General features: G+C 52.1%; 1 protein-coding gene across 1 annotated transcript; it reads left to right on the top strand.

Annotated features, from left to right (window-relative positions):
- The first annotated feature begins 10,150 nt into the window (after window positions 1–10,150).
- LOC147959516 (ethylene-responsive transcription factor CRF1-like) lies at window positions 10,151–10,597 on the top strand. The gene has a single exon (XM_087532700.1). It carries the CDS (start codon window positions 10,151–10,153, stop codon window positions 10,595–10,597), a length of 447 nt encoding a protein of 148 aa, XP_087388826.1.
- Window positions 10,598–19,687: the final 9,090 nt, after the last annotated feature.

Here is a 19,687-nt window from a genome sequence, read left to right as displayed (position 1 = left end):
TTTGCTGATGAGGATGGGCCGTACAGGGCCGCTGGCGGAGCCACGCCGTGGGCCGCAGGGAGGGAAGTCTGGGGACCCCCATTCCCAGGATGCCAACAGTAGCCCCCAGGTCCATGGCGCACTCGGACTTGGCTTCAAGGCAAAGCCAAGGGGCAAGTGCGGAGCGCCGCGGGCCCCAATAGCCTGCAGCCTCAGTTGACGTGTGGCAATTTATGGGACATGGGCGTCTCCGCTTCCCCACACTGCCTCGGCAACTGCCCGATTGACAAAAGGCTAGCGCAGGCTGTATTTGCCTTCATTGCTCTCCATCGCCTTGCTACAGATCACCTTTCTTGCTCCTTGCTTCCAGAGATTCCAGATCCGCCCGGATCCTCCTTCAAGCCTGCCGCCAATGGCGTCCAAGAAAGCTCGGGCCGCTCCATTCTCCGCGGGGAAGGGCGGTGATGGCGCTCGCGCTTCCCCGAGCCGATCGTCCCCATGAGACTTGGGGAGAATCCTCTGGAGGAGGCAGCCCCCGTAGCCCCGCTGGCTCCGGAGGTGCCGACGTCCGGCTTGGTTGCTGGGGTCCCCCAAGTTCAGGAGCTCCTAGCCTCTCAGGCTATGGTGACGACGTTGTCTCCTCCTCCTTCCGCCGCACTGCTGACCCCGGATCCTTTCGCCTCCCCTGATGTCCTGGAGCATGCTCTCTCCACGCCGACCCTGCTGCGAGAGGATCTTCAAGGCACTGACCATCACCTAGCGGCCGGGCGCCTGGAACTGATACCTGGCTGGCTTCACTTCGATGTGTCCGTCCGGGCGGCATTGAGCCAGGCTACGTCGGCCTCCGAGAAGGATAAGCAGGCAGTCGCCCAAGACGCGGCTGCTCGTGAGGTGGCGCTGAAGGATGCCGGGGCCGCCTAGGATCGCTGTTAGTCGCTAGAGGCCGAGGTGGAGACCGTGCGCAACGAGCGTGTGACCGAAGCCTGCGACCGCAAGGCGGAGTAGGATAAGACGAAGGCCCGAGAGGACGTCGTCAGGGGTCGTGACACCGAGCTGGAGCAGCTGGCGATGGCGCAGGCCGCGGAGCGTAGCCGGCTGGGGAAGCTGGAGCAAAAGATGAAGGCGGAGAAGGCCGAGCTGGAAGTCAAGGCGAAGGTCCTGGTTGAGGACCGTGTGGACTTCAAGTCCCTTGAGGAGAGGTCCCGTGTGGCACTACGGGCACTCGATGAGAAGGGCATGGAGGAGCCGCTGGCGACAGCCGACGAGGGCCCCACCCAGCTGCTTCCTCATTTGGTCGCGGAGCTTGAGGATGTCGTGGACGGATCGGCCCCTTGGTGGAGGGGGAAGCCCGCACACTTTCCTTGGCTGCGCTGACGCGCGTCTTCAGCCATCTATATCTTCGTGATCCTAACACCAACCTTGATGAGCTACTGGAGCCTGTGGATGACGAGCGCTGCGCAGCTACTGCCAAAGCCGTGAAGGGCCAGGTGGAGGCTTTGCTGAACAAGTTCCACACCTTCGACCCTGTGCCCTCAACTGGTGGTGCTACTGAACCTGCAACTCCAGCGGGGGGCTCGGGTGAGGGCAACATCACTGTCGAAGGGCGCCTCTTGCAAGCGATGGCGGCGTGCAGGGATGATGAGATGACTTGCTGGTGACTCCTTTCCCCGCTTTGCTTCTGCAATACGTACCATGCCTCGTGGAGGTGTTAAACTTGTGTTTGGTATTTAAAGAGCAATATGTTTTGTAATATTCATTTGAGTTCCGCGATTTCCTTCCTATTTGCTTCATGTTCTATGTCAGCAGGGCCCGACCCCGTGCATACCTCAGTTGCTGTTGAGTCATCCGGATCACCAGGACGAGACCAAGGGGTGAGGGGCTACGTGGACAGTTAGGCTCCTGAGGCGCGATGCTCAGGAGTCCCCCTTGACGCGCAAACAACTTACAGAAAGGAGATGCAGGAGTAGGCCTAGTGTTCTACGTCGGCAGGGCCCGACCTCGCGCATACCTTAGCCGCCGCTGGGTCGTCTGGATCACCAGGACGAGACCAAGGGGTGAGAGGCTACGTGGCCAGTTAGGCTCCTGAGTCGCGATGCTCAGGAGTCCCCTTGACGCTCAAACGACCTTCATACCATTTCCCTCGCCGAGGCTCCGCTCAGGAGGGGCGCGCGACAACCAGGTCCGAGGAACCTGGCAGGGTGGCGTACGCTTGGGTGTGACCCAAGCGCAGCCCCCATGCCCAGCCCCCTCGTGCGACTCTCCTAAGGGGAGGTGTTGTGATGAGGCCAGACACTGACCTCGGAGGCTCCTTGAGGTTGATATGGCCATGGGGCTGCCCTCAGTTGTTTATCACCAGCACGGAGCATAGTGCGTATGTACTTGCACGGGCATAACCGCTCCTCGGCCAGGTCGACTGCCAGCGCGGAGCATGGTGCTTCCACTGGTGCGTGGGTGAGGGCTCCCTTTGAGTGGAGCCCCCGGGACGTGTACAGCCCCGCCCTGACACGTGGCTTGCACGGCAGGGCTGGACGAGGTGTGTCTGGGCACTCGTGAGCCAGCGCGGGACTCACGAGGCCCTACCTCAAGGCGGGTTGCACTTGGTCTTGGCTCTTGATGACTGTGGTGGTCCTGTGAGATGGTTAGGCAACCTGCGCCGAGCGAATCTCCTAAGGTTATCGCATGAGAAGGCCAAGCACCAACGACACCAGGAGGTGACTTGAACGGGGCCGGCCCGCCAGACAGAGCTCAACCGTTGGGTTTATCGACGCTGCAGGGATGGACCCGAGCACAGGCGTCGTGCCTAGTCTTCTCATGTGAAGGATCCTGAAGAAACACGATCGACACAGGGCTCCCATGGTGGGTGACAATCAAGCAGGTGATAACCATGGGTGACGCATGAGAGGAAGCGAACTAGCTTAGATAGATGCGAGAATGATACATGCCAGTGGGACGGACCAGAGCGGCCTGGGGATGATGCAGCCCGAGGGGCGCCCCCAGTAGGATAAGCTAAAAATGCAGAAGGATACACGCCGCAGGGACAGGCCCATGCGACCTGGGAATAATGCAGCCCGAGGGGCGCTCCCAGCTGAATGAACTTGGAAAATGTCACCTGGTTTCTTTGTCGAAGGAGTGTTGGGGTAGCTGAGGGCGCGCACTGAAGAAGTCGCTCCTCATGAGCCGCCAAGACCCTGAGCCTCAGGAGGCTCTAGGGACTCAGGTGGTTCCTTGAGGACCGTTTCCATCTCCGCCAGGACCGCATGATGTCGGGCCTCCTGAGTTGCCAGGATGCTCCATAGGTTGCGCTGGAAGGCGGCTACCATGCTCGGTAGGCCAAATGGTATGCGAACATAGCTGTGAGGTGGACCCTCGCACTGCCCAACGTGCGAAGGCCAGAAGCGCTCCTGAGACGCGGCCCTGTTGAGCCCAGGGATGTCGATGCAGATGCGCAGCCCGCCATCCACGCTTGGATGGGGAGCTGCACCAGGTGGGTGGTGGTTTCCGCGCATCGCCCTTGCTTCTTGAAACTCCTGGGTGGCCTTGACGATGAACTCCTAAGTGTCGGGTGCTCCTCGCTCGATGCCCTCCTGAGGGAAACGTGCCGCAAAGCATGCCTCCATGTGGTGCCCGAGCGCCTCCCTCGTGATGTCGGCCAGGTTCGAGGCCCTCCAGAAGAGAGCCCCGAGCCTCACCCGAGGAGGGCGCCGGGTGCGCCTTCCTATGCGAGGGAGGGAGGCGCCCCAGGCGCGGGCGCTGATCCTGAGGCGGCGCTGTTAGAGACACTGATCCCCTGAGGCCCTGTGCGGAGTAGCTACTTCTTCTTGGGGATGGCCTCAGGAGGGTACTGCGTGCCCTCGCTGTCAGGGTCTTCGATTGTCGCGGCTTGGAAGGCACGCTCAAGGGAGCACACCCCATCTCTTTCTTCGCAGGGGACTGTGATGATTCCCCCGCTTCCTGGCATCTTGAGGACGTTGTAGCCATGGTGGGTCACTGCCATGAACTTGGGTAATGCTGGGTACCCGAGGATGGCACTGTACGGCAGACGGATGTGGGCGACGTCGAAGTCGATGAGCTCGGTGTGGTACTTGTCGCGCTGGCCGAAGGTGACAGGGAGACGAACTTGCCCAATCGGGGGGGGGGGGTGGAGCCGTCGGTCACTCCTGAGAAGGGCTTGGTAGGCTGTAGCTGATCATTGGGCACTTGAAGGCTGTCGAACGTCTCAACGGTCAGGACGCTGAGCCCCGCGCCGCCATCGATGTGGGTCTTGGTGACTTGGACATTGCTGATGACGGGTGAATAGAGCATCGGGAGGATGCCGGCGGTCGCCGCGCATTTGAGCTGGTCCGCCGAGCTAAAGGTGATGGCGTACTTGGACCACCTGAGCGGGCGCGTGGCCTCGAGCCTGGGGAGGGCGGCATTCACCTCGCGAGAGAACTGCTTGAAGATGCATTGGGAAGCCAGGGCCTGAGCACCGCCCAAGATGCAAGCGATGGCGCGTGGCTCCTAGAAGCCCCCAGCCCCCTCGTCCTAATGGTGGTCGTCGTTCCTTCTTCGTGGTGGCGGCAGCAGAGGGAGGCCAGGATTGCCCTGAGGACGGTCCTCGCGAGGCTGGTCGCGCCAGGCACCCTCACGAGGCTGCTCCTGCCAGTGGTCCTCACGAGGCCGGTCGCGCCACTCCTGGCGAGGGCCGCGGTCGTCCCAGCGTCCTCCACTTCGTCCTCCTCCTCGGTCATAGCCCCGTCCGTTGCCCTCGGGGCATCGACCGAAGCGTCCATCTCGGATGGCCCTGAGCTCTTGAGAGTCGTTGGTGTTGTGGCTGTGTACGTTGTGGAAGGCACAGAATGGACGTCTGCTCTTGGACGACTCGGGGTGGTCCCGGCCGCGCTTCGTGTCCGGCTCCACCGCGAGCATGGCTACTCCCTTGCGCTTCACGTCCTTGACCTTGGCTTTCGTTTCTTCTGGGTTGGCAGCTGGGAGCTCGAGAAGGGAAAGGCGCCCTTCCTCAGCTATTGCGCACTTGGTCACCATGTTGAATAGCTCCAGAGTCATGCATAGGTCCTCGTTGATGGCGAGCTCCTCCTTCATCTTTACGTCGCAGACGCCATCGGAAAACGCTAAGATGATGGCCTCGTCCGTCACCTTGGGGATCTTGAGACGAACGTTGTTGAAGCGCTGGATGTACTTCTGCAGGGTCTCTCCCTGGTGTTGATTGATGTGGCGTAGGTCACCCGCAGTCGGAGGACGGTTGCGAGTGCCCTGGAAGTTGGCGATGAAGCGGTCGCGCGTCTCACCCCAGGAGGAGATTGATCCCGCGGGCAGGTTCACACCATCCTTGAGATCCATGGGAAACCAGTTCGCCATGAATTTTTCGTCTCCGTTGGCCGCCTTGATGCTCAGCTCGTAGAGCTGCCGGAATTCCGCAGGGTCGGGGGTGCCGTCATAGCACGGAGGCAGGTCCGGCTTGACCTTGCCTGGCCAAACAAAGGTGCGCATCTCGGGAGTGAAGGCGTGGCAGCCTGTTGTGGCCACCAGGGCCCTCTGCAAGGGTGGAGCCTGCCCTTGATGTCCGCACACCACCGCCGCAGGCGGCACGCGGTCTTGTCGTGGTGGTGCCGGGAGCGCTGGAGCATTTTCTCGCGGTCGAGGGACCTCGTGGCAGCTTCCTTCTTCGTGTGCGGGCACACGGCGTGGCGGATCACGCCGCGGGACCGTGCGTCTTGGGGCGAGGACACCGTCTTGATGTGGAGGAGGCGGTGGCGCTCCGTGAGCTGCGCATCTCGGCGTGAGGGCGCCATCTTGATGTAGAGGCGGCGGAGGCGCTCCGTGAGCTACGTCTCCCGCAGCCGGAGGCGGGCGAGGCAACGAGAGGAATGGTGCAGGAGAGCCCCCAGCGGCGCTGACAAGCTCGGCGATGCGGTCCAGCCAGTCCTCGTAGAGGACGTCGACCGGGCGGTAGCACAGGAGCTCGCGCACCATGAGCAACCCGGCCTGCGCATCGGTGGGCGCGCGACAAGCATGGGACGATGAGCCGGCCGGAGTCAGCGGCGGGGTGGCGGTGCGGCCGTCTCGCCGCACGAAGGGGTGTAGTGAGGATGCTTGCTACTCATTTGCTGCCGGGCCGGTAGTGGCGTTGGCAACAGGTGATGGAGAACGATGGGGAGGCCCGCCGACAGGGGCCGTCTGAGCGACACGGGCGGCGAGGGCGGCCCGGCGCTCGGCACGGGCTCGACGCGCGTTTTCCATGGATGCGGTGAGGCGGTGGAACGTGGATCAATGGAAGGAAAGCTTCAGCGCACCCCTACCTGGCACGCCATATGTCGAATTTTGGGTTCTGGCAAAACCCTTGAGGTTCGAACTCTGGGGTGCGCATGAAGATCTCTCTTCCCCCTAGCTCACGCTCTCACCATGATCTCAAAGCTCAGCACGTCGAACTTGCAGAACAAAGGACACAGGGTTTATACTGGTTCGGGCCATCGATGTGGTGTAATACCCTACCCCAGTGTGGTGTGGTGGACTGCCTCTTGGGCTAATGATGAACGAGTACAAGGGAAGAACAGCCTCCTGAGGAGAGGAGTCCTTGAGCTCGGTGAGCTTGTGTGGTTGAGGATGGAATGGATCCGATCCCCGATCCGTCTCCCTAGTGGTGGCTAGTCCTATTTATAGAGGCCATGGTCCTCTTCCCAAATGAAGGCGGGAAGGGATCCAACGACGGCCAAATTTGAAGGGAGACAACTAGTACAAGTTATCTTGGCAAAAGGTGTTCTTCTCCTGCCAAAGGCTCTGGTGGTGACGTCGTCCGGGGCTCCACGGTGACCTCTGTCCTGCCGTCCTGCTAGTCTTGGTCTTGTTGCACCGATATGGTAACCTTTACCTGATGCCTCGGGACTCCTCGCCTGTGCTTGCCTCTTTAGCACCAAAGAGGAAACGAGTACACTGCGCGCGCTGGCGCCCGCCTGGCCTCGGTCATCATGGCTTGCGTCACAGGGACCTCGCGAGGTGCCCCTCGCCTTGATCTCTCCGCCCCTCACGAGCCAGTTTGGTGAGGCCGCCCCCGAGGAGGTCCTGTGTCATCCGCTTCGCGAGGCTTGGACCTCGCGAGGGGCTTGAATGTTCGCTAATGATGATGGGCCGTACAGGGCCACTGGTGGAGCCATGCCATGGGCCGCAGGCAGGCAAGTCTAGGGACCCCCGTTCCCAGGACACCGACGGTGTGTATGTGTCCATATGTGTGTTGTGGCGGAAGGGAACTATGGAGACAGTGTGCGTGTGATAGAGACATAGAGAGGTGTGAATGTGCAAATGATCATGCATGAGTGAGACATAGACAGATGCCGATACGTTGTGTATACATGAGAGAACGGTCTTCCATTTGTACTTGTGTGTGTGTGTGAGAGAGAGAGGAGCATCCGTGACACAACAACCATCTCTCTCGATTCGTCTGTCCCTCACACGATCGCATGTAATACATGCATCAACGCACACATTTTCACACCCTCACTCGGCCCCGGCCCACCTCAAGGCCCGCACATTGCTCTCTATCTCGCATGCACAATCTCTTCGTGAAAACCCTATTTAGCATGTAGCTTTCCGTCACATACACACACATTTCTCTCCATAGGTTTGATTTTTCTCAATACCTCACACACACACACGCACACACACACACACACCACACACACACTCCCCCTCCCCCGAGAACACAATTCATACCCATCCAAGGCTATATGGAGACCACTCTCGCTTGTGCTTCTCTACAACCCAGCATGCACAACACCTCAATCGTCAAAGAGGGCATCGAGGAGATCGAAGACGGCGACCACACTACACTAGATAATGCGGGGTCATTTGGAAGCAGGATGATGTGACGACGGCTGACTGACTCGTCCCCCCTCTCTCCCACACAAAATTACCAATCCCTCTCTCTCCCGCACAAAATTATCAATCCCTCAACCCAGGAGATCCTTCCCCTCTCGTCCATGTTTTTCTAGCTCTCTCATCAAATCTGTTGTCTCTTCTCCTTCCACGTCTACATAATCCGGATGCACACACATCTCACGTATATTACATGTCTCCATCTTTCTCATAGACCTAACTTATTCCTCTCTTTCTCTCTCTCTCTCTCTCTCTCTCGTTAGGTTTGTCTCCTACTCTCTTGTCCACATACACACAATCTTTACCGCCCTATCTGCTCCATCTTCGCAAGCTCTCTCTACACGTTTCATTCACACATTGGGATGTGTTCAAAATGTTGCTTTTATAATGGATGATGTAGAGTTATGGTTGGTTTTGTTGCATCCTACAAAGTAATAACTATGAAATGCATTTAGATTCTCATTTGATTGGGATTATGCGAGTTTGAGCATATTGTGAAGTACTATAGACCTCGTATACATCTTGGAATTCAACAATGATTGTAACTATTGAATTGTATAGACCATTACATTCGAAGTCAGTAGCCTAATATATTTATTTCACAATTACAGCAAATGATTAATTCACTAGATACTAAGAAAACAAATGTGTACTCCCTCCATTTTTATTTAAGTCCGTGTATTAGCATTGGTCAAAGTCAAGTTTTGTAAACTCTCAGAAAGTTTATAACAAAAAATGTTAACATATACAATAACAAATAAATACCATTAGATTCATTATTGAATGTACTTTCACATCATACATATTTGTTATGGTAAATGTTTATATTTTTCTATAAACTTGGTCAAACTTTAGGAAGTTTGACTTTGGTCAAACCTAATATGCAGAGTTAATAAAATCGAAGGGAGTACTAGTAGTTACAAGTACTAATCGCTATTTCCTTAGCCCAATCACCCAACACGCCACACGGGGAGTTCAGTGTCACAAAATTTTCAGGTCGGCGGGAAAATCTCCCGTGACCCTGATTTGAGCAGTGCGAATTTACCATCATAGCCTTCGGAGCAGCCTACGGATGACGCTTGGTAGGGGACTGTTTTTGTAACTTCAGGTTCACCCTACCCAGCCAACCCCACCCCGGCACCCATAGTAGTACACCTGAATACTCCCCATTTTCTATCCCCATAGCAAAATAGAATTCTCCACGGCACTGCATCCTTCGTGCTCCTCCCCCTCTCCATCGGCGCACTTGTCCACCGCAGTGCATCGGCCTCATCGACGACCTTGTATGCCGCACTAGAGCCGGTCCATCATCGTCGTCGTACAGGGAGCCTCTTCCCCGGCACCGTATTCCACGGTCTCAGATCTGGTTCCCGGAGGAAGACGCTAAGCGCAGAAGCACCACCGTCGTGGACAATGAACTGACTCCCGTTGCCGACCATGATGCACATAGGCCGCCGCGACCATCGTTCTCCTCCTCGATTGGTAATGTGTGTATTGAATCACTTAGCAGTACATGTGCAGTTCCAATTTTGTTCATACCTACCCTTCAAATTTCCTGGTTTCTATTGTTCCCGTAAAACTAATTGGTTATAGTCTCCATTGTCCAATAGATTATCAGCTTGTAATTGTGTGTCGCTCATGTATCGCGCTGTGCTTGGGTAGGCTCTTCATCTGCAACCAGTAGTGTGGCAAATGATGGAAAGTTTTTTAGAACTAGCAAGATGCCCATGTGTTGCACGGAACATCAAGATGCATTTGTATGAGTAGTTTATCTTGTAGGAGAAAAGGATGAACGAGGGAAGGCCTTGTTTGCAAATCTGAAGAGGGGTGTGGGTATCTTTCTACAAAATTGCCATAGTTTCCTTCCTATCCATCGGATATAAATCGGACGACCTATATTGCAGGATGGCAGGCACACCATCATCACCAACTCTGTTTTTTTAAGAAAAAAAGAGTAGAGAGTAGAGAAGTAGAGATAAATATTAAATATAAATAAATATAACAATAGAGAAGAGAGTAGAGATAAATATTAAATATAAAATAAATATAACAGTAGAGAAGAGAGTAGAGATAGCAAGGACGTCGGGAAAGGATCACGCGCACGGGGGAAAAAGTGGTCGGGCGCGCGCTAGTTTTGCCGCGCGGCATCCGGCATGCTTTATAAAATCCAACGCCCTCCCACCGCTCTGTGCCTTGCCACCACTCTCTCCCCGCTTTGTGCCTCATCACCGCTCTTTGCCCGCTCTGCGCCCCGCCACCGCTCTCTCCCCGCTCTTTCTCGCCTCGCCGCCGCCGCGCCACCATGCCGCCGCATCACTGGGAAACTTGGGGATACCACGACATTCGCACACGCCCCTCCGGTGGCTTCTCCGCCGAGATCCGGTTTTGCGGGATGCGCCTCGAACTCGGCAATTTTGACACCGCCAACGAGTCCGCCCGCGCGTACGACGCAGTGGCGTGGAGCCTCCAGTGGCCTCATAGAACATTGAACTTCCCCAACGTGCCGACGCGGGAGCGGGCGCAGGAGCTCACGCCTCTACCGCAACTTATCACCGACGAGGATCGTTGTGACAACCAAAGGTGGGAGCACCGTCTCGGCATCGCCGAGTTGGACGAGGAAGCTATGGCGTTGTGGCGCCAACGCTTCCCGCACATCATTAATGAGCGCGAGTTCTACGCGCAAAGGAGGGCTGAGAGGGAGAAGAGGAGGGCAGAGCAAGCAGCCTATCGTGAGGACAAGTGTACGTGAAAAGCGGACGTTCAATTCAACATGAGGCTAGGAGCAGTGTCGCCCTAGGAATCCGACGACAATCGGTATCTTCACGCCTACTTGAGACGTCGGAGGAGGACATCACCAAGGAGGAGTCGGACAAGGAGGAGTAGTTGAACTATCTATTTTTTATCTATCTATATGCTATATCTATGCTGAGAACTATCTATGTCTCTACTCTCTAGTCTCTACTCTCTATCTCTACTTCTTGATCTCAGCAGTATAAATGCTTTTTTAAAGCGCCGCGCGTTGCGCTTCTGTTGGAGATGCTCTAACATGGCAGGCGAGTGCTTTAATGTTGCCGACAAGATGCGTGAGTATTACTACTATATTTTTCTTGTCATGTTGAGATTTTAAAACCACGAGTGCGAACATGTAGAGGAGCAATGAAGACCAAAGACGGGATATTTGGGACATCTTCAAGGAGCGTGGCAAGTAAAAGAGGAGCTGCACTGAACCTGTAAAATGAGCTTTGGTAAGTAACACCATTTCAATTACTTTCATTTAGCCTTGTGTTCTTCGATGTGTATATGTTGTAGTTTCTGTTTCTCAGCCTCGCGTTCTTCGATGTGTAATAAGAAGAGTCTTAATCATCCTAGTGCTTTCGTTTTTAGCTTGATGTAGGAAGTGGGTGTTCTCACCTTGTAGTTTGTTTTTATATTTTTCCTTTTGAATTCACTTCTCCTAGTCCTGTTTATCTGGCTTCTACTAAATGGATATGGGTTGCTCTGAGTATTGATCTAAAAAAGAAGTAACTTCATGTCAGGATGTAGTTCCTGCGAGGAGGGAAGTATGGTCAACCTCGAGATCATGTTTCCAAAATGAGGCTGGATTACACACAAGGTGCCAGTTCCCTAATGATGCTGGATTAGACATGAGGTGCAAATTCCCAGATGATGCTGGATTACACACAAGCCAGGTGGACTTGTCAACTGTTCGTGTCCTCGTGGCTCTAGTAAAGGCTCAAAGAAAGCGTGCAGCAGCCCTTGAGAATGTAGCTGAGTTCCTGAAGAAGCGAAAAGACCAATCAGATGCTCTCTTCACCCAAGCCAAAGAAGAGATGGAAGAAGCCAGAAAGAAGCTAGCAGAGGCAGAGTAGGCTAGCCATCTCCTGCTATCTAAAACTGTTGTCAACACAAATTTTCCTTCATAATAGCTAGGTTCAAATGATTATCCAGTCAGCATGCCTATTGTGATGTCCATGCATCTACTGATGTGGCACAAAATAATTTTTTTAGGGTCATGTAATAACAACAATTACTTTCCAAACAATAACAGACGAAGCATTGGACATGGTATAGTTCACGCGCAAGCCCAACATTCCAAGTTCAACTTACACATCAAACTCATGTTCACAGATATTGCACATTCATAGATAGTGTCTACAACCATGATTCACTTCAAAGCCAAAAAAATGTGAGGAGAGTTATAACTAAAGAAAAACCTCTAGTTCCTGCTACCAGGGCGAGCACAACAAGTCAAGACCATGCGTAAATAATTATATTTTGATCATTTTTTGTGTTCTAAAATGCCGACCGGCTCATGGAAGGACGTGTTGCCAGCACACGCGCGGATTCAATGGAGGCAAGCGGGGCAGTCTGAAGCCGGTTGCATGCTACGAGGAGGCGTGTTCAGCCAGGCCTGCAGCGAGTGGGTCCCTCTTGGCCGGCACACCGTTTCAATGCCTGCGCTATGAGAGGTCGCGTCCGTGTTAGAGCAATCACTCCCTCCAGTCCTTTTTGGTTTGGGTATAACAAAATCTCGTTTTCCATTCACATCTCTCTACTCTTATAAAAAATAGAGTACCGTTGGGTTCTCCTAGTGATAACACCGCAAAGGTGCAACTTTTACTTGCTGGATTCCACGAAGAGCCCGCAAAAAGACCGGTCCCTCCTGAAGGAATTTCTTGATGATTGTCCTTTTGATTTGTATACTACAAGAGGACACACAGTTAAAAAAACTACAAAGGAAGTGGAAAGAAAATGATTTCCTTTAGATGGAACACTCTGTCTTGTATGCAACAATTGTCGACTAGTCTGACATGTGGCTTCCACGCCTTCATTCACATGGAAGAATTCATACGATCCATGAAAATGTGAAATTGGCATGATAAAATCCTCAAATGGGGTCAAGAAGTACAAAACAATTTGTCTGAAGCTAGCTTAGTGCTCGAAGACCTACAAGTCAAGTCCGCGGCTATCATAAACAAGGAGGTCCGCTCATCGTCCAGCCTATTCTATAATAACTCCGAAGAAGATGAATCTAACAAATAAAAGAGCCTAGCCTAGCTTGTTGCAGCGGGCAAAACTGACACCATGAATAAACATATTTGGTGCCATGCACTTTGTTGTTCAACTTGATCAGCAGACTATATTTGATGACCATGTATGTTGTATAACTCGTTTATTCTTAATGTACTTCTCGTTCTTTATTTTCAATTATTACCACTAGTTTTATTCCTGATTTGCTCACATTTAATTGATAATTGTCCCCTATTTGCATCAGCTAACGCTGTTATTCTGCTGCCACGGTAGCGTTTTTTATTATAGCCTAGTGCGGCAATCACTGGCGAGCACTGACAAGCGCCCGCCGCACGTACTTCACACAGCACTGGCGGGCAACGTGCCATGCCCGCCATTGGTAGGGCTTCCTGCCACTACTACGAGATGGACTACACTGGCGGCGAATTGCGCACTCGCCACTGTTAGGTCCCTATACTAGTGGCGGGCGCCTAATGCCCCTTTAGAAGTGGCAGGAGGTCAATGGCGGGCGGCTCAAAGAGGCTCGCTCGTCACTGCTGGGCCCTAGGCGCCCGTGTAATGCCCCGAGACCGATGCATCAGGTGTCTTCCAGTTATTCTCCGTCGTTGCCATGTCTTTTGCTTGCGTGTTGCACTTGGCCATGTCATCATGTGTATTTCATCTGCATGTTTTTCAAAACTTGCATCCGTTCGGGTCTCCAGTTCTCTCCGTTGTCCGTTCTGAGCCCAGACACACTCGCACACGCCTATCGCACCTCCCAGATCTTGTTTCATGCGCGGGAGAAAAATGTTCTCAGAATGGGCCAAGAATTGACGAGTGCTCTTGGTACATCACCGATAGACCGCCTGTAAAATTTTGTTCCATTTCGAGGTCGTTCGATGCCCCAACGGTTAACCGCGTTAACCGCCAGGCCCTTTTCTCCTTGCAGCGCACCCCTCCACAACATCCCACTAGCCCATCTAAACCCCCTCCATGCTCTTCGCCATTGGATGACGATCGTGTGGGCGAAAACCGCACCTCAATAGCCCTCTCCCAGCTCCCTCTATCTATAAATAAGCCTCCCCCTCCACAAATTTCGGGTAAAACCCTAGCCTTCTCCTCCTCACGCTGCCGGACATATCCGCCCCCGCCGCCGGACATGTCCACCACCGCCCTCCAGCCAATCCACGGCCTCCACGTCGCCTACCAGCTCCACACCATCGTGCAGGCCGCCGCGGGCCCGCGAGCCCAGACGCAGCCTGTCTCGGAACGCACCGGGCGCGAGCCGCCGCCCCGAGCGCCCGCGCCATCTCCTCCCGTCCAGCGCCGCCGCTCGCCGCCCGCGCGCACCGCGTCGCCGCCTCCACCTCGCCCACACCGTGCCCCGCTCCACCACCGCGTGCTGCCGCACGCACGCCGCCGCGCCGGCGCATGCCACCGCATGCCCCTCCGCCGCCGGCGCCCGCCTCCTCACCGTGCTACCTCGCCGGAGCCCGCCTCCGCCTCGTCCATGCCCCCGCCGACGCGTCGTCGCTGTCTTGCAGCGGATCTGGCGAGATCCTGCCCGGAACCACCCGGGTGGATGAGATCCACCCATCCCTCCGTCCAAACACACGCGCGCACGTCCCGGATCCCTCCGTCCCGCTCGACCTCGTCCAGTTTCTCTGAGGGTATAATTTCTTCTAAGTCCCCAGATCTGCAACTTAATGTGTGCATCTTTGTCATGTCATAACTTTGTGTGTGTGGCTCCATTTTGCATGCATGATATGTCAAAATGTTCATCTCTTAATGCTCTACACGATTGTTGCATTTGCATTCATGTTACTAATCATCTTGATGCCTTAATCCTTGTTGCAAAAGTGATAAATGATACAATCTGCTGGAAATTGTCATAACTTGTTGATTTGTCTTTTTCATAGCATTTTGTGTGATTACCTTTTGAGCATCATGTCAACATGTTTTAGGAGAATATTCAAGCCATCTTTAAAGTGGTGCCATCCATGCATTTTTATGTGCCATGTGGTGACTAGCACAAGCATGCAAAGTGAGCTACTTGATGTTTCTAATCGGGACACTTAAGAGTTTTCTGCTAAGTCTGAACCTGCTATATTATGTTGCCATGTTAACTTGATTCTACAAGTGAATCCATGCATAATCTAGAGATGCTCAGTAAGGATGTTTTGTAGATCTTATTATGCTCTATCTATCCATGCCCTTGTTTGCATTACGGCCTGCTGTAGCTTCTCATTACCATGCTCTAAAATTATTAAATAATGTTTCTGTCAGCCTGTTATTAGTAATTCATTTTTTCCATGTGAATAGCTAGTGTTCTATACATCCTATGACCATGTTCTTGACATGAGTAGCTGCAAAAATATGCCTTCTTGTTGTTGGGTACATTCACTTGCCATCATATGCTTTACGTTGAGCTAACCAAGTTTGCAAACATGTCTACTTGTGGATGTTCCTGCCATGTTCAGTTTATTCACCAAGTCTATGAATTAGTTATCGTTTGCAATCTTGCCATGATGTTTTGAGCATGTTCTACTGTTTTATAGCAGTAGCTCAGTGTTCATGTTTTGTAGTGCTCTAACTTTAAATACTTGCCATGCCCTTTGATGCCATGAAATGTTCCTGTAGCATATACTTTTGTTGTCTCAAAGTATGCATCATGAATCTGTTTTCAGCCTTACTCAGTTTTTCACTGTTTGAAAATCTGTTATAACTTGCAATCTTGTCTTGATGAATGCCATTGATCTAGAGGTTATACAGAGATGCTTAGTAATCATGTTTTGCCATGTTTAACCCGTACTTTAATGCCATGCTTTTTATTGTTATGTTCTTGCACTGTAGCATGTTTGTTTCATGCCTCCAACATGTCAACATGTTATTTCTGCTCACATGTATGCCCTGTTTTTCTCTAAGTCATAATCTGTTTTATAAAGTTGCTTTTTGCATTGATCATATTGGTTTAATCCTGATGCCTATGGACCTGAACCTTGATGATATTTGAAGCATGCAATCTGTTCTTTGAGTGCATATCAAGTTTGTGTCCGTATGTTTCCTGTAGCATGTTGTTTCCTTGATTGCAAAGTGCTTAGTTGTTGTTTTGGGCAGATTGTGTTTGAAACTTGTATTGAGTGTATGTGTTGAACTATGGCTCCATTTGGAGCATGCTCTACATGAAATTTGTTTGGTTTTGCATGTAGTTTCATCTTGCCTTGTTGCATCCTTGGTTTGAGCATGTGTGCTTGATGTTTGAATGCATTTTGCATCAATGTCATGTTTAACTTGTTTTGCTCATATCTTATAGGTCGTAGCTCCGAATTAAATGAACTTTATATGTAAATTGACTAGAAAGACACGTAGATCATCTTGGTGCACTTTAACTTGCTGTTTAACAACTTTAACTCAATATTTTGTTCAGAATAGTACCAATTTCGAAATTTGCATATGGGGAGTTTCCGAAATTGTTGTATGTTGATTCCGGCCTCATTTAAACTTGCTTTGATGTATTGTTCTTGTATGCATCATCCCTTGCCATGAGTAGCATCATATAGCCTTGTCATGCATCATACTTGGTTGAGCATCTTGTCATGTTTTGTGTTGTGTGTTTACCATGTTGTTTGCTTCTTTCCGGTTGTGCTTCTTCTCGATAGTTCTTGTTTCGTTGCGATCGTGAGGATTCGTTCGACTTCGCTTGCTTCATCTACGCCGTTCATCTTCTTCATGGACTCGTTCTTCTTCCTAGCGTGATTTCAGGTAAGATAACCGTCACCTTGGATCTCACTACTATCTTTGTTATGCTAGTTGTCTCGATGCTATCGTTATGTCACGCTACCTACCACTTGTTTATCAAGCCTCCCAAATTGCCATGATAGCCTCTAACATTTTCCACCATCCTAGCAAACCGTTGTTTAGCTATGTTACCACTTTGCTCAGCCCCTCTTATAGTGTTGCTAGTTGCAGGTGCAGTTGCTGGTTGTTCCATGTTGGAACATGGATTTCATGGTATATCACAACATCTATTATTTAATTAATGCATCTATATACTTGGTAAAGGGGGGAAGGCTCAGCCTTTTGCCTAGTGTTTTGTTACATTCTTGTCGCCTTAGTTTTCGTCATACCGGTGTTATGTTCCTTGATTTTGCGTCCCTAACATAGTGAGGGTTTATGGGCCCCTCTTGACAGTTCTCTTTGAATAAAACTCTTCCAGCAAGGCCCGACATTGGTTTTACCATTTGCCTAATAACAACTAAAACTTGCATAGGGGCTGGCTAGCACCCAAGAATTCTTAATCAACCCCCCCCCCCCCCGGGCCAATGCTCCTCCTGAGTGTTGGTCCAAAACAGAGTCGTGTGCGGCTTCCCCCGGGTCAACTTGGGTCTCAGTTGCTGTAGGCTACGCTCATCCGACCGTGGCCTGAGACGAGATACGCGCGACTACTATTAGGGTGTCTGCATGTCGGGAGGACTTGCTGGACTTGTTTTACCATTGTCGAAATGTCTTGTGCACCGGGATTCCGAGTCTGATCGAAGGGTCCCGAGATGGAGGATTGTCTCCGCGGATCGTGAGCTTTTCATGGGCTAAGTTGGGACACCCCTGCAGGGTTTAAACTTTCGAGAGTCGTGCCCGCGGTTATGTGGCAGATGGGAATTTTAAATATCTGGTTGTAGTGGACTTGAACTAAACTCGATTAAAATGCACCAACCGCGTGCGTAACTGTGACCGTCTCTTTTTGAGTGAGTTCGAGAAGAGAACACAGTGGGGTTATGTTTGAACGTAAGTAGTTCAGGATCACTTCTTGATCATTACTAGATTGCGACCGTTTGCGTAGTTTCTCATCTTACTCTTGTAGTCGTAAGTTAGCCACCATACAATGCTTAGTCGCTTGCTGCAACCTCGCCACTTATCATGTCCATACCCATTAAGCTTTGCTACTCTTGATACCCATGGTAATGGGATTGCTGAGTCCTCGTGGCTCACACATTACTACAACAACAGTTGCAGGTACAGGTTATGGGATGATCATGACGTGAGAGCAATGTTTACTTGTTTTGGAGTTCTCCTTCTTCATGGATCTTGGGATTGGTTCCTAATCAGCAGCCTGGGCTAGCAGGGTGGATGTCGTTTGAGTTTCTATTTGTGTTTCATCCAGAGCCGGATGTTGTTCTCATGTATAATGTTGATGTATTCTTGTGGCATTTGTATGCCCCTTGTATGTATCCCCATTTATTATGTAATGGTACAATGTAATGATATCCACCTTGCAAAAGCGTTTCAATATGCGGCTCTAACCTTGGTTGGACCTTCGAGTTCCTCTCGGATAGGATCACATATTGGGCGTGACAGCCCGCCACTGCTATGCATTCCTAGAGTAGTGGGGAGAAGAAGAGTAAAAGGTTGAGCCGCACGGGGGTTGCCTGGCCGTCGCCGACGGTGGCTGGCGGCCCTCCTGTGGCCGGCCAGCGCGATGCGGTGAGGGGGTCAAGGCGGCAGGGTGGAGCGGCGTGGGCAAGGAGGATCTCGGTCGGCGGCGTGGTCGGCTCAGGCCTGGATGGGCTTGGGTGGGCTCCCGGTGGGCTCGGCGGGCCGCGGCGGCTGGTGGGCGGTTGAGGCAATGTGGCACGCTGCGAATGGGTGAGGGCGGCAGCTGCGGTGGCGACAAGTGGTGCAAAGGAGTTGGCGGCGCCTGATCCGAGGTGGGAGGAGGCTAGAGGGCTAGGTTTTGCCCAAAATGGCAGTGGAGGGTGGCTTAAATAGGAAAGGGGGCTAGAGGAGTGGGGGTTTAGCCGATTTTGGACCATTCGATCGCCATCGGACGGCTCCGGGTGGAGGAGAGCATTAGTTGGTCTAGGTGTGATAGAGGCAAAGGTGTCCCATCTTTCTATGAGATGGTGGCTATCATTTTGGAGGAAGTCGACTTTGACGATCCGACTACGAACGTGCGAGGATGTCGTGCCTTAGCAATCGCTAAACCAACTCCGAGAGGTTATTGACCATGCCGGAGCATGATCAACCTAACCACGAAGGTCTGTTTCCTGCAGGCAAACAAAGAACAAGCAAGAAACTGAGATTGCAATCTGGATATTGCGAATATAAGAGGAAAGCTTTATTGATCAAGGTGGGGTTCTGTGACGCCTTTGTCTGGTTGTTGAACACAAACAAAGTACGCGAAGTTGCAGATATTGTGAACTTTAATCTAAACAAAACCCAAAGTCTAAACGACGCCCTAAGGGTTGTATATATGGTGGAAGAGGGGGGGATTTCGTGGCCCTTGGTGGAGGGGTCCGAAACCAACCCTAACTCTTGTTTCCCCACACATACGGACTCTAAAAACAGTCTATACTTGTAACGCCCTCGATGCGGCTATATCTCCCACGTGTCGAGTTGCATATTGAGCTCCACTTAATTTGTAGGATTGTTTGTGCATTTTGTCATGCCATGCTTCATTAAACCGGACATGCATCATACTTGGTTGTGCATCATGCCATATTTATGTGGTGGTTGTTTACCATGATTGTTTGCTTCTTTCCGGTGTTGCTTCTTCGGGTTGGTTCCGATAACGTCGCGTGTGTGAGGATCCGTTCGACTACGTCCGTTTATCTTCTTCATGGACTCATTCTTCTTCCTTGCGGGATTTCAGGCAAGATGACCATACCCTCGAAATCACTTCTATCTTTGCTTGCTAGTTGCTCGCTCTTTTGCTATGCCTATGCTGCGATACCTACCACTTGCTTATCATGTCACCCATATTGTTGAACCAAGCCTCTAACCCACCTTGTCCTAGCAAACTGTTGTTTGGCTATGTTACCGCTTTGCTCAGCCC

Source organism: Triticum urartu, chromosome 7A (genome assembly GCF_056163025.1).
Source record: "Triticum urartu cultivar PI428250 chromosome 7A, HENAU_Tu73, whole genome shotgun sequence".
NCBI classification, from domain to species: Eukaryota; Viridiplantae; Streptophyta; class Magnoliopsida; order Poales; family Poaceae; genus Triticum; species Triticum urartu.
The sequence above is the reverse complement of the archived record's forward strand: the minus strand, read 5'-3'. Positions and strand labels throughout refer to the sequence as shown.